Source organism: Fundulus heteroclitus, chromosome 21, assembly GCF_011125445.2.
Source record: "Fundulus heteroclitus isolate FHET01 chromosome 21, MU-UCD_Fhet_4.1, whole genome shotgun sequence".
Classification (NCBI taxonomy): Eukaryota; Metazoa; Chordata; class Actinopteri; order Cyprinodontiformes; family Fundulidae; genus Fundulus; species Fundulus heteroclitus.
This window is the reverse complement of record NC_046381.1, coordinates 33,453,545-33,481,409: the sequence shown is the minus strand read 5'-3', so window position 1 is coordinate 33,481,409 and position 27,865 is coordinate 33,453,545. Positions and strand designations below refer to the sequence as shown.

Sequence of the window (27,865 nt, the reverse complement as noted above, 5' to 3'; positions counted from 1 at the left end):
AAACACACATTTTACAGTTATTAACAGGAATTCACACAAAATCTTGGTAAAAATAACATTAGTAATTATTCTTCTTTAAAAAAATACATGGACAAAAAAAATAAAATAAAGTAAAATATGTAACAACCCTTGGCAACAAGCGGCTCAGGGGGGAGGAGGAGGGCTCGACCGTCCTGACTCGATGCTGAACTGATCTGCATATTTACAGCCTCGGAAAGACAAATTTCAGCAGGGGAGATCTCATGTTAGACCAACACAAAGTAGTGCATAATTGTTAAGTAGAAGGAAAATTATTTGTTTTTTTATTCTGTTCCCCATAAAAACAATCTGCAATTTCCTTTAGAGGCCACACAATTAAATATAAGCTATCAGACCTTTGTCATTATAGGAAGAACAAAAAAACATAAAAAAGAAAAAGGTGCTTGCATCAGATTAGAACAAAATGCCATTTTTTTAGCTGACATTCATAAACACTGAGGCAGAAAACTACCATGGCAAAACATGGCGGTGGCTGCATCATGCTGTGGGAATCATTTTCTTCAGCAAGGACAGGAAGGCTGGCCAGACTGGAATTCACTGCCTCAGGGGCACCGAATACAAGCATGTGCCACACCTTTCCGATTTTCGTTTAGAAAAAATAAACGTCGTAAAAACCAACGCATCGTTTCACCTTCCACTTCCCAACTATACTCTGCTTACCGTCGATCCGTCGCATAGAAATCCCCCGCAAAAAAATACATCGAAGGCGGGAAACCGTTACAGAAGCACGCAAATATCCCACAGAAGCAAGATAATTTAGGGTTTTCGCTTCAATGCCCCTTAGAGGGGGGGGGTTAAAAACACAACATAACTCCCTGCCGAGTGCGACATGTGGAGCCAGAAGTAAAACTGCTAAACATCGTTAAGGGCTTTGGGTTAAGGCGCTGAGAAACTTCCTGCATTAGAGGACACTTTGGAACAAACAACAGCGACGAGAAAACAGACGTACCGTTGCAGTTTCAGAAAATTTACTCGCATAAAAAAAAAAAAAAAAAAAAAACACTTCAATAGGCTTTAAACCCAACTGCATTATTAACTTAGAGTCTGCCAAAGTTCATGGTGCATAATTTGTGTTTGGCGAGGATCAGAGTCATGTTAGTTTCAGAGTTAGGGCACAATCTCACTCTCATGTAGTCGGTGGAAATCATTGTAACCTTCACACGGTATCATAAACACGGTTTGCATATAAGGTAAGCGTGTTTCTGTCGGGCACAACAACAAACTCAGGTCGGGTTATGCGCTTGTCACTTAAGCAAATGTTCTTCCGTGTAATACTTTCCTGAAGCCTGGTTTTGTTCATTTAGCATTTATTCACTCATCATTCGTATTAACTAATGCCACGGCTGATGCTTTGAGCTCTAATGAAGTACCACGAGCAGAAAATCTGATTGGTTGGACCTGGAGTCTGAAGACCCAAAGATTTTTATACACAGCTTGTCCAAAAGGGGCCAAGCCCAAAGCAGACTTCCACTGTCATATAATAAAACCTCAAACGGAGTCATAGATTATCAATAATTAAGTAAACATTTTAACACAAAATGTTTTAGAAACAATAATAAAAGTTTAAATCTGTTGTTTTGTCAAGGCAGAAATAATTTCAAACGCACTTTGACAACAAAAAGAGCCTTTGTAGCCACTCCTGTCTTAAAAACAGGAAGTGAGTACCATATATGGAGAATGTCACGCTATCTGAACTTCTGTATTGCATAGGACAGGGGCTTCACCATATACCAGTTCATATTGGTCTTTTTATGAAAGAAAGACCCTTCCAACATGAACACGTGGGAACAGATGCATGACTGACTGCTTATTGGCAGAAAAAAATTAAATAAAATAAAAAAATGCCAACGTGAGTAGTTTTGCTGCAAAGGTTATCAATGTTGCAAAAGTGGTTGAGCTATGTCAGAGCAGGTGTTAACCAGCAGGGAGTTAACAGCCAGACCACCAAGGCAACAGCAGCTGTCTTTTGTTAGCATAAAGTTTGTCAGCCATAAAATGGTTTTACAGGTTTTTTTTACTTTTTATGTCCCGAGTCAGTAAAAGAAGGTGTCCTTAAAAAGCGTTATAGGGAACCAATAAAAAAAGTTTCAGTCAAATAGCCTGATTGCTCTAAATTAGCTAGCTCAAACGTTAGCTGGTAACGACAACAGTCACATTGGTTACCTTGGCAAGGCGTCAGAACGAGAGATATTAAATGGTTCTCTTTGCTGCATCTTGTGAAAAAGTTATGATTTTAACAGGGGAAAAAAAACATTTGAGTATTAGTAACTAATTTAATATTTATTTCGAAAGTGACCGTTGTATAAATGTGATAATGCCGTTCGAGGTGTCCATTAACAGAAATGCTCCGCGTCGTCCACTAATTACTGATAATGGACACCTCGTCGGGCATCATCTCTTACTCAACAGCTACCGTCGCCAAGTGACCCTCCCGCATGCTGAGCCACAAGCTTCAGCTGCAACTCACCCTTTCCTTTGCCACTGATCGTACATACCCACCCACTGCAAACATGAAGATGACTTAAGAGCTCTTAAAGTATGCTCCACACACCCGCTGGGACAGTTGTACGATTGCCGTTGTTTTACGGATGGTAGTCTGCTTTGGCCTCAGCTCCTCTCCAGCTAGCTCATCAGCCTCAGACCCCTACGCTAACTAAATTGGCTACATTGACCTTTTATTTTTATTGTATGTGAGCAATTTCAGCAAAATAGACTGAAGAATTGATAAAGAAAAAGTAAATTTAATGAAGACAGCAAGAGTTAGCTATTGCAGGTAGGATATAAAGTGCTTATAATCAATCAACAAAACCTCTTGAAAAAAAAAAACTTTCCCTTCAACTAGAGTATAGTGTATTTTTGGATGTAGTTAAAATACCGTTTTTTTTTATATACTTTTTGCGTTACTTTTAAGACAGACATGTAGTTTGTGCTCTAAAAAAATCGTAATCAATTTACTAGCATCCTTAGTTTCATCACATTTGCCTCCGTTTGAGCTTGATTTGTGGATTCAAATCTCTTTCGCGTCATTGACTTTCGTAGGCCGTGGAGAGAGAGACATACTAAGATTCTGGCGTAAATATGCCTTTGTGAAAGTGCCAAATTGTTTTGCTCGGTTGACGTCCCAGGCTGCCGGAGAGCGTGAGGACATCACCCAGCCGCAGTACGTTCCCCACGACGTAGTAACGGAAATGACTTCAACGTATCGGAGGAAAATCCCCAGCCGGTGTGCGGCGTTCTGTGCATAGCGTATATACTGAAGGCATTGAGTTCTTAGCTTCACGACCACACTTAGTGTTTCATACTCTTGGGTCTCCAGCCATTCATGAACTGCACCAGTTTCTTCACCTGCAGCTTGCTCAGCTGGAAGTCTTCGGACAGGATCTCCTCGGTGAGCTGCAGGAGGAGATTGCCGTCGATCTTCTCGGACACGAACAGGCAAACGATGTCGTCCGGCAGGCCGATGAACTTCAGACACTTGGACACCTCTTCGATGGAGATGCCGGACAAGTCTAAAGGCGGCTGCCACTGAGCCGCCGTGGGAGAAACGGGGCGACAGTTTGGAGCTGCGGAGCTGCAGGGGGAGCAGATGTCCTGTCCCGGCTCGGTTTGAGTAACGGCCCCCTGTGGGGCGTCACGGGCACACTCCGAGGGGAAGTCTGGGCACGCCTTGATGGCATTGGATTTAGGTGTTCTTGGTGGGAGGATGGGGCAGGATAAGCTCTGTTTACTGTTTGATTCCTCTATCGGCTTGTTTCTGTACATTTCTGAGTTGTAGCTTGAAGATTTGGTGCAGATCTGGTCCAGAGGGCCCTTCTGCGAGCTGAACTCCCCGCTGCAGCGTGCGCGCTCCCGCCGGTCAAAGTCGTCCAGACTGGACGTGCACGTCTTCGAGGAACTCGGGGTCCTCTTTCTGGGGTAGCTGAAGTAGCTCCGGCAGCTCGCGGGCACAAACTCGTCCAGGCAGCGCGAGTCTCCCCCGCTGAAGTTGTTAGGCCAAGACAAACGGGACGACACGCCGTCGGACGGCGGGCTTCCGCCGGGCGAGGCGGGTCTTTTCTCCATGCTGCTGGATTTACCCCAGCTGCAGGGGTAGCAGACGTGGCTCTGCTCCAGTAGGTCGGCCCCCTCTTGCTCACTTCCTCCGCTGCTAATGGGGAGAAAAAAAAAATAATCCCCAAGATTCATTTGCAGTTTCACAAGTAGACACGCAATCGCATGAAAAGGCTTTTAAAGTCTTACATGTTGTGGAGACCAGAAGAATAATAGGAAAGCGTTGGACTCGGAGAGCGAGTGTCCTGCTGGCGGGGCTTCGACGGGATGGGCAAAGACGGCAGCTGCTTCATACTTCTGGGAGGGATGGGCGGAGCATTCAAAAGGCGACATTCCTCCTTCACCTAAAAAGCACATCGCATCATTTTGAAACAGTTTTGTTAATTATTATTCAAGCCCAGGATACCCTTCAGGTTGCCCGAGTTGGGCCAGTATCACTGTGCCTGCAGCCTTTCCACACGGTTTTTACCCAACAACCACAAACATCAATCAACGTGTGACAGACAGTGTGGCGTGACAGACCAAAATGAAGTCGTACATAGCTGTGAAGAGAAAGGATGATGACGATGTTTGGTATTTTTGACCAGCTTCCCAGTCTGCAGTGAAGAAAACCTGCCATCAGCATGACGCGGCCATTACCGTGTTTTACTGTAAGGGCGGTGTGTTCAGGGCCAGCAGGTCTACCAATATCTTTCTATCAAATGACGCCTTACACTAAAAGTTGTCCTGTTGACTGATTCTCCTGCCTGAGGAGTGATTGTCTGCAGCTCCCCCAGAGACACCAAGGGCCTCTAGGCTGCTCCTCTGATCTACGTAGGTGGGTATGCAGTCGAGCTCTACTCGTTCACAGGGCTTGAGATGTTTAATAACCTAACCCTGTTTTAAAGGTCTGCCAACGTGACCTCTGACATTTCTGCTGTGTCCCTTGGTCTTTGTGTTTCTGGTTTGTTCCCTGAAACTCTCGAACAAACCTCTGAGGCCTTTGCAGAGCAGCTGCATTGATCAAACTGCACACCGGCAGACTATTTACTAATGAAGGGGAGTGTGAAGGTATCTGGGTGAAGGTCACCCTGCATCCTTTCCATTCCAGGTATGCACCAACTTTGCTTTGCTCCGCCGTACACAAAGTCCCAACCAGACACTGTGAGTTTGGTGCTTATGACCTCACTAAACGTGGTAAACGTGGGGTAGCTAAGGACACATGTGGGGTAGTTTCACCATTTCCCCGTTGCATCAGGTCAGTGGTGCAGGATTTCAAAGCAAACCACACAACCGACTGCAGCCGGACGACGTTAAATGTGTCGGACGGCTGAGAGTCGGGGTGAAGGAGGAGCTGGACAAGTGCAGCAGGCGACGGGCGACTCTTCGGGTCCCGGAACAAGATAACCGGCTTTCCTCTGGAGCGTCGCATGAACCGTGCACTAAAAGGGAAGCTAATTATAGCAGCACTTACAACAGAGTGCCTTACACAGAGATTTCCATGAGGATGGAGTATTTTCCCAGGCAAACGTGCTGAGCCACATATTAATTGTGTAGTTGTGCAGTGACGGCAAAGCCAACCGTGTGGATACTGTTCCTCGTCCAACAGCGGCGTACAGCAGAGGACTGTGTGTCTGCCGTGCTGTAAACAGGTTTATCTCAGCGTGGACGGGCTGTGATGGAGAGATATTGGTCCATACTGGTGCTACTGGTGTTCTGCTGACTAAGATTCCAACACGTCCACTACAGAGTAGATCTGCTTGATGATTAGAGGCATAAATGTGCTAGGAGTTACCCAATGGAAATTTAGGGTACCCAAAGGCGGAATGATAGCGCCCAACATTAAACCCTGCCTTGTCTGTAAGTGAAGAGTGGCTTTGGGAGATGGATGGAGCTAAAGACAGGACAACACTGGAAGAAAACCTATCAGAGGAAGCTAAAGACTTCACCTTCCAGCAGGACTACAGCTACGTTTACATGTGAAAACTATTTGATCGAGTTGAACAAGGAAACAATGATCCAAATACGTCGTTTCTGAGCACAGAACCAATCTGATCGTGTCATACGTGCACCAGACGTAGTTCAGGATACAAGCACTCTGACTGCAGCAGCTTCGCCATATTTCCCTAAAAACCACAGAACAAGCTCTGTTTCTGTCTGTGCCGGAGGAAAATCTAAAGTTTTTTAGTTTTTGAAATTTCATTAAATTTAAAAAAAGTGGACCAACAAAGAAAACTAAAACAAATGCATAAAGAAAAAAAGGCAAAAGTGTGTTTGCTCTGTCCTCCGGACGCCCAGAATGGACCTGGGTCGGGTTCTAAGAGCGTTTTTTGACGTAATGGCGCTCGCTACAGGCTTAGAAACGCGTGTCTGTTGGTCAACGTGCGCAGTCAGAGCGGTTTGCACGAATCCGGATGACGTGACGGGAACAAGCGTTCGGGTGGACGCTGTCTGGATAGACGGCCAGCAGAAACCACCGTCTCTCATTCAGGAAATTGTTCTGGTTGAGTTTAATAGGTTCACAACCTTCCAACCGGCCCTTTATTCCCATTATTCACATCCACGTAAACACAGCTGCTGGCATTAGACATGCAGCCAGGAACGTTAAGATCAACCCAAAGCGCTTAGACCTGTAGTTGCAAAAGGTGGTTGTATGTTTTTAGAAGAAAGGGGGGAAAAAATGTCTTTACTTCACAGAGATTCAGTGCTTTATGGTGGGCTGTAACGTAAAATCCCAACAATAATACCGTATACTTCGGACTATAAGGCGCACTTAAAACCTTTAGATTTTACGCCTTATGGTCAGAAAACTACGGTATCTGAGGTTGTAAGGGGAAAAACTTTAAAAAGTTAGAGTATGAATACCTAAGGCACCATGGAGTGATCCCTTAGAGCCAAAAACAGAGTCACTGTGAGCACCAGCAGATCATACAACCATCCACTTCACTAAAGGAGAACTCATAACAATGTGCTGAAATAATCCAGCAGCCATTCTTAAGGCCTGTGGATCCGGGGTGGGTTCTAGTACGCTTTTACAGCAGAAATAAAGCCAATCTAGCAGAAACACATTGAAGGCACACTAAAGAACTACAGCATTACGGATCCTTAGTTATACTCACAGCTTCAGACTTAGGCGGGACAGGCGGTGGAGTCAGAGGAACGTCTAAACTGGGCGCGGCGCCGAGAGGACACGTGACCGGATACGACAGCGCCGCCGCCGTCGTCGCGCAGTCGTCGGCCGCGGCTCTCCCGCCGTCGCCCGGAGGTTTCCCGCTCTGCCCTTTCAGGTGATCCAGCCACAGCTCCTCGTAGGGAACGTCCAGCTTGTTGAGGTACGCGTGCTGGCCCGTGCAGTCCGCCGGCTCGGGGAACTGGCGCTCGCTCTCCCCCGGCTCGGCCTGGCTGCCGTCGGGGGGCAGGGGGGCCCAGTCCCCGCACAGCGTCATGCATCCCTGCAGGTTGACCTCGCTGTTGCCGTGCAGGTTGCTGCCGTACACGCACACGGAGAGGCGGTGGAAGGACTGGGTGAGCTCGTCTCGGGCGTAGGTCAGAGAGCTGGGCACCTGCTTGTGGCCCGGGCAGCCGTTGGAGCCGCCGCCGCAGCTGCCGTTCCCGCTGCTCTTCTTCGGGCTCTTGCCGTCGTCGCTGCGGTCTGCGCGCACGTCCCGCACGGCCCGCGAGTAGCCGTCTATGTCGAACTGCTCCTGGCAGAAGGAGAACCAGCGGTGCACCATGGTCTCCAGCCACAGCTCGCCCTGCAGCAGCTCCTCCGGGACCAGGAACCTGGGCATGGCCGCGTGGAAGGGGAAGTGGAAGGGCACGATCTTGTTGCTCCGCAGGATGCAGCACACCACCACCGTCTTGGTCTGCACGTTGACCAGCTTGTAGCGGTGGCCCTCGCGGATCACGTGCAGGTCGTACTGGTTGCGGGGCGGCGCGGCGGGGACGGCCACGTTCACCGGGAGCCGCGTCTTCTCCACGATGTTCCTGATGGTGTGCTCGCCGTCCTGCATCTGCAGCTCCAGCGGGCTGCAGGTGCTGAACCAGCCTTTGCACTGGAAGGGCAGGCTGATGCTCTCGTTGGTGCGGTGGTTCATGCAGATCAAGCAGGGCATCTTGCCCCGGCCGATCCTGCTGATGGAGTTGAGCTTGCCGATCTTCTTGAAAATGGTGTTGAGCCGCGATTTCTCCTTGGAGGTCTTGGCGTAAAGGATCTCGGCCTGGCCCATCAGCGTCAGCTCGTCCCCGGTGCTTAGTGTTATGTTGTAGACCTCCGTGTCTTCGTTGGAGTCGCCCGAAGCCATCTGAGGGCAAAACGTGGCATCAATAAAACAAACTGTTAGCGGGAGAGGAGACAGAAAACTAGAAAAGGGGTTTAAACAAACATGCAGTACAAAGCCGCTTCGTCGTTTAAACATTTATGGGTATTTTCATTTTAAAACTCCCCTTATTGAGAAATGAAGAGGTCCAAATCAACACAGTTTATACACACCATAAAGAAAGACACATCAGACGCACCTTTTCCTGTTTTAGCTCAGTTACCATGACCCAAATCACAAGGATGCCCCTTCAGATGTGTCTCCATTTCACTCAAATGTTGTGAATGAGAGGTTTAGAAAGCTGCAACATCCTCCTCTGAGCCTCCCAGAGCATTTTAAGGGTAGTAATCTTAGTTTATGTTAAAGCTATGACTGTACAGAAAGGGATAAAAGCTCCATTACAATCATTATGCTGCTGTTGGCATACTTCTAGCAGAAGGCCAGGATCCTGTTCTCTGTTACATTAGGTATTTCTGACTGTGGTTCATAGAACTGTTTAAATGTCTTTTTAATAACCTTTTGTTGAAAATCTATACAGAATGCAGCTGCAAACCAGTACAGCCCACATTCCTAAAGGTGACTAGTTCTTCAAACGTGCTTATCTTTAGTACGTGCTATAAGAAAACATCCGGTACAAACCGGCTGAATGACAAAAAGAGATTTTCTTACTTTACCCTAAAGAAAAGGTAAACCAAACACAGGGATGGAGTGAGACTAAGAGGCTGGTATGCATTATCGTAAACATCTAGGAGCTGATTGGGACTCGTCTGCCTTCCGCCAAACACGCGTTTCCCTTTTATTGTTGGAGCCAAGGCCCATAAAAAAGCCGTGAGAGGAATGCTGTCCTTTGTGCAGCTTCACAGTCTCCCACTAAGCATGGGCAGGTTATCGACATCAAGGTACAAAGGCTTTGAAAAGGTACGCTTCAAAGCAGGAAGTCTTTTCTTTCATACCGTTCTATAGCAGTTTAAAAAGAGTTTAGTATTGAGAAAACACAGAAAGCGAAGGAGAGACAAGAGTTTTCTCACGTTGTATGGAGCGTTGCAGTGTAGCGCTGCTGCACACTGCTGCTCAGCTGGCTAAAACTATGCTCCCACCAATTATAGCCACTCCCAGCAGGCTGGCAACCCCAGGAGATAGCCGGACGCCTAAACCAGCCCAGCCCACATCATAGTTGCATTCTTCCATAAACAGCAGAACAGCAAAAAATAAAAAAAAAAGAATTAAAAAAAAGATCATCTTCAGCGCAACGTGGTTGAAAACGACAAGATTTAGTTGGTGTTTGTGCCGTATTTTCTCCTAAGTCTGTCAAAATCAACTAACAAGTTTTAGATAACATAAAAAATTAAATGATTAATGTCAAAACTTTTTAGCTGAAGGCTTGATTCATTCATTTATTGACCATTAATAAATATTTATATTTAGAAATACAATTGACTGTAACTATTGTGTTGCCGTAAAATAATAAGAATGCACAGATCAACTTGTACTAAATAAGCCTATTTGATAACGAGTTACTCCTCAAAGGCAGTGTTTTTGTTTGTAGGGCTTTGACTTTATGAGAAATATAGCCAAGGAGACTGTAAGGAATTTATTTAATTTTTTTTACTACAACCCTTTCCTTGTAAATACCACAACATATCATGATATCATCTAGAGACCATAAGACCCTACTGGCTCTGCTTCAGCTCAGCTGCTGGCTGCGATGCATCTTTCACTTCTGCCAGCTGCATTTAAAGCCCAGAAGAAGAACCGCATCATCAGCAAAACTTCTCTCCCCATTTAAACATCTATAGAGAGAATTTCGCTCCGTTATTGTTGCAAGCAAAGAACAGGTTTTGTAAATGGAAATTTGGAAGAACAAAAAATGCAATCCAGAAACTTTTTTTCTGAACGTTGCAACTTTTTAATAAAGGCCGACAGATGGCAAACAACTCACAGCCTCCTATAAAACGTGCAGGAAAACGCTCACGGATAAACCCAGAAACGCATCGTTCCCGTTTCCCTGTAGGCAGAAACAAGCACTGCGGCAGAGGGAGAGCTGCGCATGTGGTCTGAAGGTAAATATATGACAGCGGCGATCAGTGGAAACTAAGCACCACTGAACAAGCCTACGTATGTAACATAGCCATAACATCCCAGGATTTAAATGTGTTCTTTCTCTTTGCTGTTACGGCACTGCAGTCTAACTTAATGCCTGATAGGACCGATGAGCTCAGCTTAAATGTGTCTGTTATTTAAGTTTAAGCTTAAAAAACCTTTTGCTGAATAAATAAAAACTGCTAGTAGGAACAAAGTCATGCATGAGTTTTGTTTTTTTTGGGGGGGGGGGTGGGGGGTTCTTTTTTTTATAACGTCAGAAACACCATTATCACAAACTGTGATAATATTGTTGAGGCCGTACCGTCTACCTGTACTCTCATGTCTCACTTAAAGCAGCTTTAATCAGTGTCGGCTGAGCGGCTTGAATGTACCTTAACGTTGAAGGTGATTTCCTCCATGACGTACACCCTCTCAGGGAACGCCTTGGCCACCTCCTCCACACTGTGGAAGTACTGCACAGGCTCCTTGACATCTCTGTCCTGCTCCAGAAGCTTGAACTGACCTGAAGTTGAAAAACAAAAACAAAACAGAAAAAAGTCAAGCCAGTTATGAGACATTGGCAAAAATCAACACATCAAATGTTTATGGACTTTTCCTGCTTTTGATACCCAAGCCTGGGACATGTTTTTGTGACACAGATACAGGACCTTATAATGAATTGTGCAAAAATGCATTATGGAGGAGAAATGTTGCCTAATCGCATCAGTTTTACCATAACAAACTGGATTATCTAAATTGCATTATTTCCTGATACACTGCAGTCAAATTCCAAATACACGGATGCAAATTAGTCTTCAAATGGCAACGCAACGGAAGGAGATAGGGGACAAAAAAGGTAATATGTGGGAAGAGAGCGGGCGTAGGCCTTGGTGGACCCACACAGAGCCGCTGACATCCTCGCTGCTGGAGCTCACCTTCATAATGGACCGGGATCTCTATCTTGGGCCCAATCACGTAGTGTCCCTCCTCTAGACTGTGAGCAGTGATAGTGGTCCACTGCCGGCAGGAGTGAACCAAGAGGTAGTCGTTGTCTCGGAGCCCTTCCACGAGCTGACCTGCACACATTACAGAGTGACAAATGCTCACAAGCCCCAGTGTGGGGAAAATAAAAAAGGCTCTTAGGATCAGACCAGTCTGGCCCTTTTTTTTTCACCATGATTCTACTGGTGCTGCTGAGACAGAAGGTTAAACATTTCACAAGCCCAGGCAGTCGCCTTTCCTTTTGAATCTGTTTACAGGTGATTGATTATAACTGTGGTAGCTACAGTTTGCACTGCAAGCTTTTTTTTATGCGAACACTGCATTTCTGTGCAGCTTGTTTCCATGGTGTTTAAAAAAAAAAAAAAAAAAAAAAAAGATCAATTATTCCTTACACTGACGCTTTAACACTAACATATATGCTTTGGACACATGAGAGCACAACAGATTTTCCCCTTTAAGAGTACAACCATAGAGAACGACTAAAAAAAAAAAAGAAAAAAAAAAAAGAACCACAATCAACTAAAGTGTAGCATTAACTACAGGTTTATAACATTCAGTTTGCTGCTAGCCAACGCCAAGCTAGCCCCCCCGGGCTAACTCACCGTTATCCAGTCTGACTATCTGTGGCAGCTTATAAGCACTGACGAGCTGGTCTAAAGGCAAGGAGGTCGTGCTCCAAGTAACATCTTTTAAATTGTTGTACAGCATAGTTCCAAGGTCCATTTTGCTGCAGCTAGCTTCCATTAGCCAGCTGGGGTGAGCTCGCTGCGTTGCAGACGCGGCGGCCACGAAGGGCTTCTCCGGGCCAAAACGACAAGGAGACGCCGCTCCCCTTAAGCTAAAGTTGCACAGAAAAAACAACACGACGCCTTTCCATCCGTTGCATGTTTCCCCCTCGTTGTCCTGCTGGCCTACGTATCGTCAAGGTCCGTTGTCCGAAAAGGTAGCAGAGCCATGTTTGTTTAGCTAGCGACGGCTAGCGGAAGTGCACGTTTGGTCTTTCGAAGTAAGAGCGCTGTTTCTTTAGACGTAAAGGAGACGCGTGATTAACATCCTTGAAAATAACTCTACAAACATTACAAACATCGAACAAATTATCTTACACTATTTTTAATAGTAGAAGGGATAATAGTTTATCAAATGAGAACTTTGGCTATTTACAGGCAATTTACTTTAAAGGTGTAGACCGGAAGTTGTGTGTTGTGCTTTAAAGTTAATCAAAAAGATCAGGAGGAGATCCCTCACTTGTCTGGAAATAACCCGGGTTGCTGCCGCCGAGTTAAAACACAATGGGCGAAACATGGTGGTGGCAGCATCATGCTGTGGGAATGTCTCCCTTCAACAGGGGCAAGGAAATAAATTAAATGGTGCAGCCTTATGGGCATGAAAAAACCAAAACTAACGCTCCTCAATAGCATTTTTTTAACAAAAGATGTCACTACATCACATTTAGAAGCTTTCTAAAGCAAAAAATATATAAATAATATTTTACCAGATGGAAACAAACAGAGAAAGCCCGATAAATTAGGACAATAACTTGAAAAGCTTCTGAAAAGCAAATTTAATAGTTATTTAGAACTTAAAGTCATGAACAAATGTTAATGCTTGTGCAAATTCTCTGTTATCCAGGTCATCGCAACAGCAAACAGGCTTAAATCAGAGGTAATCAGACTTTCGTTCAGTTCTTTCTGAATACGTTTCTACACCTATTCACTTGAGCAACCTGCAGTTGGTGCACTGCTGTTTTTGAAGGGCATGGAGGTCCATCCTCCTAGGAGCATTCTAAGTCAGATGCTATAGATGCTGACATAGTTCAGCAGGAACAGTTTGGTGGTGGCTCGTTGTCAGGCATGCATACAAGCAAACAGGGACCACGCAAAACTTCTGAGTACCATTCTGAGTCACGGCAATTACATATCAGCAAATTTGACCAGCCTATCGCAGCAGTTTATCAGTTTCACTTTCTCTGTGAAGTCGGATTAAGCCCCCTGTGGATTGATACATTTGTAGCCAGAATTTTTTGTCTGCTGTGCTCCAAAGCCATCATTTCTTTTTTTGATAACATTTTTATTGAACTAATTCAGTCTAGATTTGATGACTTTATGTATATATATATATATATATATATATATATATATATATATATATATATATATATATATATATAGAGAGAGAGAGAGAGAGAGAGAGAGAGAGAGAGATATTGTGTGTGTGTGTGTGTGTGTGTGTGTACTTATTTTATTAAATATCTTGGATTGTAGCACATCTCCAACATTGTATTAAAAAAAACATTATGTGTCATGCTCTCAAGATTTCCCAAATATAGATATAGGACTTAGACTTGTTGCGCTGCAGGAAAACACAGAATTTTTTGTCTGCTGTGCTCCAAAGCCATAATTTCTTTTTTTGATAACATTTTTATTGAACTAATTCAGTCTAGATTGGATGACTTTATATATATATATCTATATAGATATAGATAGATAGATAGATAGATAGATAGATAGATAGATAGATAGATAGATAGATAGATAGATAGATAGATAGATAGATAGATAGATAGATAGATAGATAGATAGATTGTGTGTGTTTGTATGTGTGCTTATTTTATTAAATATCTTGGATTGTAGCACCTCTCCAACCTTGTATTTAAACACCTTATGTGTCATGCTCTCAAGATTTCCCATATATAGATATAGGACTTAGACTTGTTGCGGTGCAGGAAAACACTCAACACCTACATGTCCTCACACTTCCTGATTTTGCTGGTACAAATCAGAAGAACTTCCCCAATTTGCTCTCAGTGCGCTTGTAGCCAGCCACCATGTCTTTCGTGGACACTCTGCGGCAGTGGGATGAGGCCGTGACCTGCGCTGACAGAGAGGACTGGGCCGAAGCCCTCAGCATCTTTCTGTCTATTCAACAACCCAACTCCAAAATCTGTTTCGACATCGGCTGCATCCATCTTCTCAATCAAGACCTGGATGCTGCTGAAAAGGTATGTCCGGATCACAAAGAGAACCGTCGGCCATATTTATCCAGACCGTCAGCTGTTTCTACCATGTCAGAAAAAAAATCCTCCAGATTGTGCTGGTGTGGCTGTGAGATGAAACAAAGCGATGTGGCAGTGTCTGAAAGTGCAAGTCACCCTGAAAGAAGAAGTAGTTCAGCTTTCTGCCGTTCTTTTAGAGGAAGTTACACTCTTTTCTACTGTTTCTCAGGCATTCGATTGCAGCATCCGTAAGGATGAGCATTTGGCGGTTGCCTTCTTTCAAAGAGGAATAACCTTTTACAAAAAGAAGAGGCAAGTCACGGAGCTCATCTCAATAAAACGCCCACTTTCTTACTGTTGTTTTATGCCTAACTCTGAATATAGATTTAGCTGTCAGCTATCACGTGTAATTCACTTCCCCACTCTGTCTACAGGTATGAGGAGAGCTCGGCTGATTTTCAGAGAGCTTACAAAGCACTCAGAAACAACCAGCTGATAGATTACAAAGCCCTCGGCCTCAGATACATCCTCTATGCATGCGAGGTAAGCAGTTTACTATAAGCCTCTCCTTTCAACTCTCATCAGAACGATGTGAGAGGAGCTCAGCTGACTGTCACAACATCCAGTCGTCATAAAATAAGTAACCTTTACTGTGCCCTGCAAAGATATTCACTTCCCTTGGAATATTTTTTTACATTTCGTCACACAGAGTTACCATGACGATCAGATGTGACCTTTTGCTCCCTACATTTGGTCGCTTCCGCCCAGGCCCCCTGAGCTAAAATAATCTTGCATTCTACAGATGATGTTCCTGCGATCTTTGAATCCATGCAATATTTATGACCCTGATGCTATTATGATCAAGGACTGTGTATTTATGCAGCACTTTGAATCGTCTTGTTCCTGAAAAGTGCTTTAAAATAAGCTCGCCTTGCCTATGTGCATGCCTACATGTGTCAAAGTGTTTATTTAAAGATAAAACATTCTACAAGTTTAGAACCCTATACACTTTTCAAATGGTCCATAATTGATCTGTGAATTTTTAAATGGGGTCTTGAATTCCCACCTTGGACCTTAAAGATTAGCAAAAGCAGCCCCAGCCATCGCTATCTCCTGTTTGGGAGCAGGAGCTGTCTCTTCCCTGAGACTTAGAAGGAAGGGTTCCAATGAATGGTGATCCACATGAAGGCACACATTTGGCATTGAGAGCATTCAGCAGAAACACAGCCAGGAGGCCCATGGCAACTCTGGGGGAGTTGCAGAAATCAGCAGCTCTAGTAGACAAATCTGTAGACCTATTTAAACTTTGACAAAAGCCCTGCAAAATTCAATGTGTGCCAGAAAACTAAGACTGCTCATCACCATGTACACATTGGCACCACAATGAAAGTTGGCAATGGCAGTGGTGTGTGACGTGAGGATTCCTATCTTCAGCAAGGACAGGGAAGTTTGGCCAGAGGTAATGAAGAGATAGAGGAAATACACGGCAATACTGCATGAGAAATAGAAGCCATAAAGGACTTGCTATCCTGCAGGACAATGGCCCAATAACAGCCAGAGCAACAATGAAGTGAGTTAGATCAAAGTATATCCATGTGTGATTATGGACCCTGTCCGGACCTAAAGCCAACACGACAATCTGTGGCAGGGCTTGAGAACTGATTTCCAGAGAATTTCTCATTCCGTCTGACTGAGATCAAGCTCAGAAAGGAAAAGAAGAATGGGGAAAAACATGTCCGTTTGTAGATAGGCTAGGCTGGCAGAGGCACACCGCTACTAAGTTTCAGCTTAGTTACAGCAAAAGGTGGTTCTGCAAAGTGTTGAGACACTGGGGCCAATTCCAATTGTAGGCCACGCTTTCCAGACTTTGGTTGGTTCTATATATATATATATATATATATATATATATATATATATATATATATATATATATATATATAGATATAGATAGATAGATAGATAGATAGATAGATAGATAGATAGATAGATAGATAGATAGATAGATAGATAGATAGATAGATAGATAGATACATTTACAACATAGACATTAGTGTTAATCAGGACATGGTTCTGCTGGCAGCAGTCCACAAATTCCTGTTTCCACTGTCTGTATACTGAGTCGTCCTCACCTATGATGATGCCGACTATGGCAGATTCATCTGAGAACTTCTCAAGATGGGGTGTAGAGGGTGATACATTACATTAAAGTTTGGGGTGGTGACGGGACAAAATGTGATAAAGTTGAAGAAGTTATAAATAATTTTGCAAGGTACTATATATCCAAACCCGTAGGGGACGATGAAATCTAAAAAAGGGAAATACTTCTTGTGTTGTATGACGTTGATATTTCATACCACAGGTTCTCCACAATATAGCTCTGGCTGAGGCTCGGCTGGGTAACTGGGAAAAGGCCGAACAAAACCTGGCTAAGGCCCTCGACTACAAAACAGAGTCCAAACTCAGCATCATCGACAAAGCTCTGCAGGCAACTCTGGTCAGTTATGACTATTATAAACCTAACCCGTCGTTTTTAGCTGCTCGTTGTACTCGTGACATTTAGACCTGTACATTCAGCCTCATATCCTCAGAACATGTGGAATGCTCAGAGAATAGTTTAAAACTGCTGTCTTTTATTTGCAGAAACAAAAGCATTTCAAACTAGTCGAGTTCCCCTTAAAAACATTGTTCAAACCCAACAAGAACTACGTAGCAGAGCTGGAGAAGAAGGACTACCTGGGTAAAGCAAAGGTAGTATAACACGACTGAGTGGCAAAGCTACTTTTGCGTAATTTTGTGTAAATGGCTTTTTTTTTTTTTTTTAAAGTAACCCGATTCCTTTTCATTTACAATATTATTACGTTCAGGACTCAGGCGTGATGTTTACAGCCTCTTTCTGTTTTTTACATCCTCAGGTTCTTGCCTCTGTCGTTCCACAAGACGAGTTCTCTGGATTTGCCCCATTACAGCCACAGGTGAGAAACAGGTTCATATAAGATAAAGATCTCTGTGTTATGAGCTTTTTGTCTATAAAATCTCATATGTATTTTGGGAAAGAAAAATCCTCTGGGGGTGCGCATGAATCGCCGCACGCTCTTGTTCACCTGGCTGCTTTGTTGAGTCTCCACTGTAATTGATAAATTAGCAAAAGAACATTAGCTAACTTCAATATTTATAGGTTTCTTACCTTAGAAGACATGCACGTGAACAACACTGGTGTCATTTCAACTTGTCACCAATCCGGGCAATCATCTGTAAAAATCCTTTAGCTTTTGCTATCCTGCTTTAAAGCAAAATTGCGTCACATGATCCAGTTGCTTTTCTTTAAAACAGAAAGGCAACAAAGTGTTCTTACAGCTCCAGAAATAACATAACTTGTTAATTATTACTGCTAATGTCACCTATAACAGTTATTATTTTGCTGTATGAGGCTTATTCACGCAGTTGCACATACACCAACCTAGGAAAGTCTTGGTTTGTTGCCACATCGTGTGGCAGGCGAAAGGTGGAAACAGATCCATAACTTCCAGACTGCAAGATGTCTAACGAGGCACACAGGAAGGGAGGTAGTAATACTTGCCCATTGCTAGTGCCCATAAATTAAAAAAATAAAAATAAACACCTGCTAAATTTAGAAACAGTTTTCAAGTGCTTATTGTGCAGAAGGCTGTTGGTTCATCTGTTCTGCACTTTAGCAAGAAGTACTTATCCATCAAGGTTATTTTGATTGGATAACTGGTCAGGATATCTGTTCCAGCAGAAAGGCTTCGGTCGTCTGCTTAACAGCCACTCTTAGCTCAAAGACTGTATTGTTGTTCAAAAAGGGTTACGGTGACTTTTTAATGTAAGCAAGGGAAAAACGCAGTATGCAGCTACAGGGTGATGGGTAGTGCTTCCATTATTCAGAGCTTTATTGAGTCATAGAAAAATCCAGCGCTTATTCTGGCATAGTGGGACTGGATCATGGGGTGGAATATTTTAGCCATTTTAAAGCTGTAATCTAAAAAAATGTTTATGCTAATAACCAAACGTGTAAAATAGACCATGGACTACATCTTCTCAACTTTAACATGCTGCAGTTTGTTCAGATCTAGTTGTATTTGTCACAGTCTGCATGTCTTTGGGTTTTAGTTTCTTTTGTCTTGTTGTTTATGTTCGTTTTGGTCTTGCCATATTAGTTCATCCATTTGTGTTCAGTTTCCTCCGTTTATTTCTGTCCTTCACCCTTCCTCCTTTTAGTTCAGGTTCTCTGTGTTAATCTGTTTCCCTGCGTACCTTCTGCTCCATATTACCTCATTATCAACACCAGCGTCCTGTCATTCTCCACACCTCCCTCAGCATATAAGCACTGTGTTGGTCAGTCTTCCATGCCGGATTCTTCCATTTGCCCTGTCCTTTGTCTCAGCTGTGAGTCTTTAACGTTGTCCTTGTTTCATCTCCTGATCTCCTTGGGTCAATCTGTAAGTTTTGGTTTTAGATAGGATTAAATCTTTCAATTCACTGTGCCGTTCCTGGGAGCCTCTCTGCTCCTGGTCCTAACTCCAAACTCTCACGTATTAATATTTAAAAAAATATATTTTATATATATGCAAACACATTCACAGATGGGCCTGTAATGTACAACCATATTCAACAAATTAGATTATTAAAAAGTTAATTCAGCAACTTAATTCACAAAGTGATACACATTTTATAGATTACACACCAGACTGATGTTTCAAGCCTTTATTTCAGTTAAATATGATAATTTTCCGCTTACAGCTGCAGTTACATTTAAGATTAGATTACATCAGACCACTAAAAGAACATTTTAATAGAGAAATGTTGGCTTGTTGAAAACAATATTTTATACCCGCTTAAAGGTTATTTTCAAAATGTATTTTGAATCTGAGAAATTAGTCTTATTAGAACACATTTTCTAATGAATTTAATATAACTGTATTGTGTGAAATTTAGTTTACTCTCTGATGATCCAGTCTGTGTTCTGACTGAAGGTAGAAGACGGTCCAGCTGCTCCTAAAGAACCAGAGGTGCTGAGGTATGTAGCTCTTTGGAGGGTTACCGTCCCTAAAAACACATTACACAGTTGTTACATAGTTGCTTACTTTTTAAAGATTTGACTTCCTACACCTACAGCGTGCTGCTCAATTGACTTTCATATTCAATATATATTCAATCTATTGAACAGTAGATTCAATAAGCAAGTTTCCTGTATTATAAGATGACTCGGTTCTCTTGATGCCATGTGGATGTGGTGTTGTCACAGAGCTCTGGAAGGGGAGGCCCACACCGTGCTGTTTGAGTTTGTTCCTGAGACCAGCGATGAGTTGGCTGTAGTGCCGGGCAACATCGTGTTTGTGTTGCAGAAGGGGGCCGACAACTGGGCATACGTGGTCTTCAATGAAAGGGTAGGACCGCCATCATCCACTTCAGTTCAGCGTAGTCTGATGCTTTAACATAATTCATAAATGGTCGCTATGATGTAAATTGCAGAAGGGACTTGTTCCTTACAACTACCTGGAACGTTTGGACATCTCTCTGGGTTCTAAACCAGTAAAGGTATGAAAATCTTATCAGTATGATTAATTTCTTGTGCTGTTTATACTTTTTTTGGGAAACATTTCAACTGACTCATTCATCTTCGCCTAAGCGGTGCTCCAACGCATTGCTGGGACTGTCATTATATATTAGATGCTACATTTCTGAGCTCGCCTCATTGTCCCTGTAAGTTATCCCTTTTTGTATTATCGACGGCAATCAACAGGGTGTGGCTAGACTTCACAGCCGAGATGCTCCAAGCAGACCAGAGAGGAGTCAAGGTAGGCATTTTGATGAAGCAAAGCTGAGTTTAAAGACATCATTGATCCAGATGTAAGCATCTCTACCTCGTTCTCTGCTTGAAAGGTCGCCCTCTCGGCAGCAGCGGGAACACTCAGCAGCAGGTACGCCAGGGGTGTTCCTTGCATGTCCATATAAATTTCATCCTCTGTGCCAACCTCTCCAAGACAATGATTCAGTTTGGATATTTAGATGTGTATGTTTCTACTCCTTTAACCATTCCCAGACCACGCAGCAAACGAACAATTCTTGCCTGGTCAAAATCCACTTCACCTTCAACTTCGCCGTCTCGGTGCCACACGGGTCCCCTTACGTGGTTCTGCTAGAGAAGATCAGCGAGAAGCTGAAAATCCCCTCCGCCGCGATCACCCTGAGGTACAAGCGTCTGCCTTTGAACTGGCATCTCGGGGATTGTGAAGGTTGTCATACCCACAGAGGTTTTTGTTTTCAGCTCAGATGCTCGAGGGAAAAGACTCGTCGACAACAACACGCAGATGAAGGACGTGTGGAGCGGTGCGCAGGGTGGGCGCATCACCCTGTGGTGTACTACCAAAGAGGTACGGTGGGGGCAATGGTGCAGTTCTTGGGCTTGCTGCCAACACAGCATGGTAGAGGCTTGTGACAGAATGTAATTAAACTTACATGTTTCGCAGGGATCGTGCAATTTAATTTATACTTGTGTGGAGAACGCAAATACCGCGTTCCTGCCATCTTAACCAGACTCTAGAGTTCTCCATCCTTAACAGTTTAAAACAATATGAAGATTAGTTTGCAGCCTTGCATGAGAACCTTGAAATAACAAGAACAGAAACCCATCGATAGGCTGGGTGAAAAGTTTTGTGAGCCACGGACATTTCCATAATTTTTCATTTATGCATCTAAACACATTTTAAATAAAGGAGAAAAAAAGACTCACCAGTCATTTTTAAACCGATTGCTCATATGTTTATGTGATTACAGCAAAGTGACGGAAAGTCAGAGACTCAGAGAGAGATTCACTTGGTGGCGCTTCATTCCTACGAGTCTTCAAATCCAGAGGACCTGAGCTTTCAGCAGGGAGATCAAATCCGATTGCTCTCCAGAGGTGGGCTTCATGTGACTAAACATTTCAGAAACTTATTGCATTAAGGATGCAAGTCTAACCTATAGTCTCGTCTTTTCCCTTTAGTAAACCAGGACTGGTTGGAAGGGCAGTGTAACGGGAACACTGGTATATTTCCTGCATCGTTTGCAGAGGAAGTTCCAACGAATGAACCATAACTAGTGAAGTTGGATACGAATTTTGTTGCACATGTAACAGATAAGAAATAATTGTAAGCAGTGATTAAAGTTGTGTTGCATTCAAGTATTCATTAAACATTACTGAAATAAAAAGTCATGCTGGCTGGTATTTTAGGGAAGAAACATATATATTCAGCTCCAGGTGGAAAAATGTACACATTTATACTGAGTCCATTCAGAAAAAAAGAAATTATCTTTGGGCTTCTGTGAGGATTTCCAGTAAATTATCAGGATGTTCCTTCCTCTTCATAGGCGATGGCTATGCCTCTCCTGCCCTCCACTGCCTTTACTACAGGAGTCTCTCCCAGCTTCTGCTCCAGGCCCTGCCAGCTTCGACCTGCCAGGAAAGATGCTGGAAAACAAAGAAAGAGCAGAAAAAAAACAGCTTTGAACGTGCTGTACGAAAATGCAACCAGGAATAAGTATGTCGGATAACCGCGGCAGATGTCTGTGGTCGTTCTGTACCCGCGGAGTTTGTGTTGGCCACAGTCAGAGTCTGGTTCCTCAGCACCACGGAGGAGCCAAACGAGGACTGAACAGGCTCGCTGCTCAGCAGGTTGTGGGAGCGCAGAGCTCCGGTTATTAACGACACGTCCGTCCTGTCGTCGTCCTCCTGCTGATCAGCCATGGGCACGTGACTCCGTCCGCCTGTTCCGGGGATAAAGAGACGCGGATGTAATGGATCAATAAGAATGCAGAAGTTAAATACTATTTGCTATTTTTTATAAAGAGCAGCATGCTGGAGTGAATCTGAATTGAGATGGAGAGGAGTAAGGAACAAGGATGTTCCTTTGTAATGAAAAACCTTTCAGCGCTGCTTTTATTAAGGCCACTCAAATGTTTTCCAAGATGTACAATAAGAATAATGAATTTTTCTGCATAGTTCCGACTAATTTTCCTCTTTGTGAAAGTCTATAATGTTGAAGACTCAAATTTCCAGAGCGTAGGCTCTACCTGGAGCATTTTAGGTAAAAACAAACAAAAGCTGATTATGACCTCATGGCAGATGTTTTTAAAGTGGTTTGACTTTAAAGAATGAAAATAAAGGTAATTAGTCATGCCAAATGTGCCAACCACATTAAGTTGTGATTTTTTTTAAACTGCTCTACAAAATGATTGTTTTAATTAAACAAATTTGTCAGATTTTCTGAAGGAAAGGGATGTTAAATCACTTTAGATCTAAAGTTAAAAAACAGGTTTTGCCCATTTGCTTTATTAAAAAATGGTCATCCAGTTTACATATTATGTTAAACTCCATTGATAAAAACTGAATTATGAGAACAGGGCTTGAAAACACTTTCTGTATTTAGCAAATTTTTTATTAACGATTTGAAAAAACTGCTTTTAATGCACAAAAGTTTGCATTTGAGTTAAGGTCCTCAGACAGATGTGGTCGTATTTACTATGAAATTACATAGAATGTAAAAGGTGTGGATATTAAACGATGAATAAATTGTGTTTTCAGTTGTTAGAGATTAACATTTGGGGAGGGGTGGTCAAGCACAAATATCTTTCCATACTTATTAAGATCTGGAGGTGCTGCACTCCGGGGTACGTTGCTCTCTGTAGCGTTCCAGAGAACTGCTGAATTAAAAAGAAGAAAGCATTCAAACCTGGCAGCAGATGTCGGAAATCTGTGACGTACTCCCCAGACCACTCCCTGTCCCTGTTGCAGGCCACCTCCATCTCAAACGGCGTCACCACAGGTTTGTAGAACTCGCTGGAGTCCAGCAGCGAGTTCTCGGGACACGCGATGAGCACGAAGACGTCGATTTCCAGGAAGTTTGCCAGCTTGGGCACGTTGAGCTTCCCCATGGCGAACACGTAGCTCTTCTTGCCGGCTCTGCGGAGCGTCTCTTTGAGCTGCCGGATGACGGCCAGGTAGTCGGCCACGCCCAGGGTGCCCACGAGGACGCCCACCACGCCGGCGTCCTTGGCCCTCTCGATGGCGTAATAGCGCTTCATCAGAGCGCGGTTGACGTTGACGGACTCGACCCGTCCCGTCGCCGAGACGGGGTCGAAAGAGCAAAAGGAGCAGCGGTTCCAGGTCATCATGAAGTTCCGTAACGTGGCTCCCTCCCGGCCCACATAGAAGATCCGGTAATCCGTCAGAGACGAACCGCTTTTTAAGGAGAACCGCCGTCCGAACTGACAGACGATCTCAGCGCCGCCGTCCTCAGAAGGACAGGGTTCGGGATTGATACTCTTGATCCGTCCATGGCTGTAACACTGTTCCCCTTCGACAACAAGCTCGGCGGCTACAAGGTTTGGATACTCCGGTATCAGGAGCGTCGCAAGATCACCTGAAAAAGAAAACAAATAGCCAGGAAGTCCGATTTCAACAGAGACCCGGGTATGTCTCTCTGGGAAAACTTACCGATGGCATGGTCGTAGTTGACGTCACAGAGGAGGACGACGTGCGTCTGCCTGTCCGGGTAAAGCTCCCTGAAGGAGGCGCTGCACATCTGAATGTCCAGCGGCCTCTTCTCAAAGACGTACATGACGGGAAGCCTCCTGGACGGGCTGAGGCAGGCGCTGCCGTAGTGCACCATGCAGTCGGCTCCGACGTGCTCTGCGGCTACCTCGTCAACGCAGCAGCTGCCCAGGAGAGGGGGATAAGAGCGAGGAGGTCACACGCCCGCTCCTTACAAAAACCCACTTCACATGGGAGTTCATTTCATCGAGTTGACAAAACGGATTCTGACTTAGGTCGTTACACCGTTATTACATTTTTGTTACTGTGCAGGACCGACACCGCCTTGCAAATGCATTCATACTCCGTTTATTTCCCTGGATTCATGATTTTGTAGACCAGAACAGAGAAGTGAGCAAGTGTTATGTGGAAGGAAAATGAATAATATAATAACCAATAATAATCTGAAAAGTGTGCTTTGTGGTGAGCACTTGAATTCAACTTCTCTGTAGATTTCTGGTGAATTTGTAAAACCGCCTTTTACTGCTGCAGCGTGTCTTTTAAGGTAGCCCTCTAGATTTTTGATCACTCTTCTTTGCTCAAGTTATGTCGTGCTGGGTAACGAGCTCCTGTGAACATCAGCTCTTAAGTTTTGCAATAGATTCTCAATTGTGCTTTGCTCTGGACTTTGTCCAATTGTGATAGGAAGATGATTCGATGGCAAGCGTTTCCCTACATGTCTGGCTGGGTGGTTGGGGTGGTGATGCAGAAAGGTCAACATCAGGTCAATTTACAGCACTTGGCGTGTGTCGATGCTCCTTGTGGGCTGCCTTTCTATGCAACGTCTGACCAAGAGCGCCACTCTAGGTCACATGACTCTTCCTAAAATACCACAGGCTGAGTTCAGATTGCTGTAACAACAAAACAGATATGACACCTAATCAGACATATTTTTGGTTCTCTGATGTAGGATTTAATCAAGAGGGGTGAATGTGGCCTTGTATTTACCAGTAACCCCATGACTTCTCAATTAGCTGGTCCAAAGTGGTCTGCTATCAAGTTCCGAAACACGGAAACTGTTTCATTGTGCGACAGCGCAGTGTTGCCGGTGGCCTTCGGGGGCGCTAGACCTGGAAGTTACACGTCTAGCGCCCCCTTCTAGTATGTCATTAAAAGTTATACGGTGTCACTTTAATATTGGTCTATCATAAAATCCTAATAAAATACATTCGACTTTGTGGTTTTAACAAGACAAGATGTTAAAGTTGTAGGGCATTGTTGAAGTCAATAAAAAATGTGTCCCCCTCCCACCATACACACACACACGTTACAGTACCTGCCATAGGACGTATCTCCTAAAATAAAAGTTTTGGCTTGGCTGTTTCGCTCAATCTCCTCAGCCACGGCCGCTGAGTCAACCAGCAGCTCATCAGGAAACTGCAGAGCAACCTGAAAAAAAACAAAAAACACAAACGAATCCATAATAGAGAAATGACAGACATGGAGTTTCCTTCCACTTTCAGACACATTTTGTTTAATCCCACAGGCCTGTGGTGAACACACGGGTCAACGTGTTTTAAAAAGTTAAAGGGCCTCACCTTTGCAAAGCGGTGCTCGCTGATGAACGCACACGTCTCGGTTATCTGGTACAGCTCCCGGAGGTCCTCCGTCGGGGTGTTTCCATTCGGGCTAACGTCCAGCACGCGCTGAATCACCGTCTCCGAGCTGCTGCTGAACGCATCAGCCATGGCAGCAGACTCCCACTGATGTCCGACAAACTAACGCTCTAAAGGCTTGTTTATGTGCGCTTTTAATTACACGTAAACAAATAGTCAGCCATCCTGCGGCTGTCACTGAGACGTGGCGTTTTTATTTAAACCTAAAAAGCACCCAAGCACAAACTGGACTGTAATTAGCTGGCATGTCCACACAATATGTGACTTACAACCAATCTCCCTGTAGTTGTGTGCTTGTCGGAAACACATGTCTAGAGTTCAACCGGAACTCATGCAGAAACACTTCCGGTTCAGATTCCACTTTTCAAAATAAAACACGAGCCTCTCTAGAGATCAAGATCAGGAGTGAACCTTTCATTTCTTAGTTTTTATAAGGAGTACATTCAATCTGTAAATCATTATGATGCAACGTAATGTTGCATCATAATGATTTACATAATTAACAAAAATGTATAAAACCACTATATAATTTTTGCCACATTAATCCACACACATATATATATATATATAAATAAAGAGAGAGAGAGAGTTTTTTATGTGTATCTTGCAAACAAGCAATACCAAAAATGTCAGCAAAAACCAGTGATACTTGCCCCGCCGTAAAACTAATGATCCAGATTGATTATTTGTGTTCCCCGATCAAATTTTCTACACCAGTTAAAAATTTTCCAAGAATTAGAATTTCACACTGCTTGGTCTTATGAAGCTTCATAGCAAGAAAAAAAAGAAATGGGAGCAAAAGGCAAAAACTTTGGAGCAGGGAATTTACTGAAAGAATTTAACTTGGCTGTTCATCAGCTGATCAAAAGTTTAAGACGACATCCTTTAAAAGCCAAAATCTGTGCAACATTTTGGATTACATGTCGTTTTCGATCTCCGGATGGTAAAGCTCACAGACATTAAACGTGGTTAGATTGTTGAGCTCCGTAACATTAAGAAAGGCTTTTTACAACCCACTATCACCGCTGAGGCTGGAGGCATTGAGACAGTCATTTCGAGTTTCTTACAAGATCCTGAGGGTTGTGGAACAAAAGAAGTCTGGTGGTGGAAGGGGCGCCATATAGGTGGGAAAGTTAGGACTATTTCAAGGGCGCCAGACTGACAGGGGGCCCAAAACAGAAAATTACATACATATGAGCTTTCTGGATGATTTTAATTTTTTTTCTTTTCATGGGGCCCAAAATCCATTAGGTACCCGAGGGGTAGACCCAAAAGCCAGAGGATCTGACTGGCTGTCCATCTTGAGATGGGAGGATGTTTGACTCAAATTCAGGCCATTACTGGTGCTGAGTCTGGCCCTATAATCATCAGATGGCTTCAGCGAGGGAAGGGCTTCAAAAAGTGTCTTCAAAGCTTTGTCTCCTTTAACGCCCCAAATCTGCCAGTCCAAACTGGCAGATTTGAAGCTCCAGTTTGGACTGGCAGATTTGTGTCATGTTTGGAGCACCAAACATGACACAATGAAAGGAAAGTTTTATTCTGTGGTGAGATTTTTTTTTTTTTTTTTTACCTTGATCGTCTCAATGGCTTCCAACATTACTGGCATGACAAGGAGATCCCATCTGAGACGTTTTCTATGTGGCTTTGTTGGAGAAGGCGGCATCATGATTTGGGGTGCTTATCCTTTCATAGAGCTTCAGGTTGCGTAAGGGCCTTTCTCATGCTGACCCCCTCATCTGTGTGGTGATGTCTGGGTTTTTCAACAGGACGATGCTGCACTTTACAATGTCCACCTGACAAAGGACATCTTCCAGGTGAATGACGCCTGTCTTCAAGTTGTGTCCCTCTGATCTGCATTCCATCCAGCTTATTGAGCGGAGACAGTGGCAAGTTGGAAGAGGGACGGAAGGAGGATCCAGAAGCCTAGCCAGGCTGGGTTCCAGTGGTGAAGAGGCTTATTTGGAGACCAGCTGACTGACGAGGCATGGTGTTCATCCCAAAGGCAAAAATTGCTTATTATGGAAATTTGTTTTAGTCATTTTTGCGGCCAGTCTATGTAATAGGCTTTACCTTTTATTGCATTTGTTGTTTTTTTAGGTTACAAGCAGCATAGTGCAACAATCTGCTCTTAGCAATATAAATGTCTACAAGAAAATTACTAAGTAGATTCAAGAGTTAAAGCCATGACAGACCAAAA

The 27,865-nt window shown here is 43.8% G+C and overlaps 3 protein-coding genes across 5 annotated transcripts; 1 reads left to right on the top strand and 2 right to left on the bottom strand.

The window, feature by feature from the left end:
- Nucleotides 1–1,023: 1,023 nt before the first annotated feature.
- garem (GRB2 associated, regulator of MAPK1) lies at nt 1,024–12,460 on the bottom strand. Of its 2 annotated transcripts, none has more exons than XM_021312496.2 (6): nt 12,074–12,460; nt 11,405–11,545; nt 10,862–10,992; nt 7,188–8,372; nt 4,279–4,433; nt 1,024–4,186 (listed from the first exon to the last, which is right to left on the bottom strand). In XM_021312496.2, the coding sequence occupies exons 1-6, from the start codon at nt 12,213–12,215 to the stop codon at nt 3,328–3,330; spliced, it is 2,613 nt and encodes an 870-aa protein (XP_021168171.2). In that variant the 5' UTR covers nt 12,216–12,460; the 3' UTR covers nt 1,024–3,327. The 2 variants fall into 2 exon arrangements, with proteins under 2 accessions (XP_021168171.2, XP_021168172.2); XM_021312497.2 differs by having other exon boundaries at nt 1,024–4,183.
- A 1,806-nt stretch (nt 12,461–14,266) lies between these two features.
- Nucleotides 14,267–21,672, top strand: ncf2 (neutrophil cytosolic factor 2). Of its 2 annotated transcripts, XM_036125313.1 has the most exons (15): nt 14,271–14,469; nt 14,693–14,775; nt 14,898–15,006; nt 16,823–16,957; nt 17,104–17,211; nt 17,376–17,435; nt 19,455–19,498; nt 19,727–19,868; nt 19,954–20,019; nt 20,225–20,279; nt 20,365–20,402; nt 20,525–20,673; nt 20,750–20,855; nt 21,259–21,382; nt 21,467–21,672. In XM_036125313.1, exons 1-15 carry the CDS (start codon nt 14,296–14,298, stop codon nt 21,556–21,558), a joined length of 1,485 nt encoding a protein of 494 aa, XP_035981206.1. In that variant the 5' UTR covers nt 14,271–14,295; the 3' UTR covers nt 21,559–21,672. The 2 variants fall into 2 exon arrangements, with proteins under 2 accessions (XP_035981208.1, XP_035981206.1); XM_036125315.1 differs by lacking the exons at nt 21,259–21,382; nt 21,467–21,672 and adding an exon at nt 20,914–20,998 and having other exon boundaries at nt 14,267–14,469; nt 20,750–20,880.
- LOC105925034 (2-(3-amino-3-carboxypropyl)histidine synthase subunit 2-like) lies at nt 21,218–25,989 on the bottom strand. The gene is made up of 6 exons (XM_036125316.1): nt 25,591–25,989; nt 25,329–25,441; nt 23,957–24,177; nt 23,193–23,882; nt 22,045–22,227; nt 21,218–21,931 (listed from the first exon to the last, which is right to left on the bottom strand). The coding sequence occupies exons 1-6, from the start codon at nt 25,738–25,740 to the stop codon at nt 21,807–21,809; spliced, it is 1,482 nt and encodes a 493-aa protein (XP_035981209.1). The 5' UTR covers nt 25,741–25,989; the 3' UTR covers nt 21,218–21,806.
- Nucleotides 25,990–27,865: the final 1,876 nt, after the last annotated feature.

Excerpts from the sequence above, each read along its gene's own strand:
- ncf2 (XM_036125313.1), top strand. The coding sequence starts at position 14,296 with ATGTCTTTCGTGGACACTCTGCGGCAGTGGGATGAGGCCGTGACCTGC. Across the intron at positions 20,020-20,224 it reads TGGGTTCTAAACCAGTAAAG|GGTGTGGCTAGACTTCACAG; the intron begins GTATGAAAATCT and ends GGCAATCAACAG. Across the intron at positions 20,280-20,364 it reads CAGACCAGAGAGGAGTCAAG|GTCGCCCTCTCGGCAGCAGC; the intron begins GTAGGCATTTTG and ends TCTGCTTGAAAG.
- garem (XM_021312496.2), bottom strand. The coding sequence starts at position 12,215 with ATGGAAGCTAGCTGCAGCAAAATGGACCTTGGAACTATGCTGTACAAC. Across the intron at positions 11,546-12,073 it reads GATAGTCAGACTGGATAACG|GTCAGCTCGTGGAAGGGCTC; the intron begins GTGAGTTAGCCC and ends TAATGTGTGCAG. Across the intron at positions 10,993-11,404 it reads GATCCCGGTCCATTATGAAG|GTCAGTTCAAGCTTCTGGAG; the intron begins GTGAGCTCCAGC and ends TTTCAACTTCAG.
- LOC105925034 (XM_036125316.1), bottom strand. The coding sequence starts at position 25,740 with ATGGCTGATGCGTTCAGCAGCAGCTCGGAGACGGTGATTCAGCGCGTG. Across the intron at positions 23,883-23,956 it reads CAACTACGACCATGCCATCG|GTGATCTTGCGACGCTCCTG; the intron begins GTAAGTTTTCCC and ends TTTCTTTTTCAG. Across the intron at positions 21,932-22,044 it reads GGCCAACACAAACTCCGCGG|CATCTTTCCTGGCAGGTCGA; the intron begins GTACAGAACGAC and ends TTTGTTTTCCAG.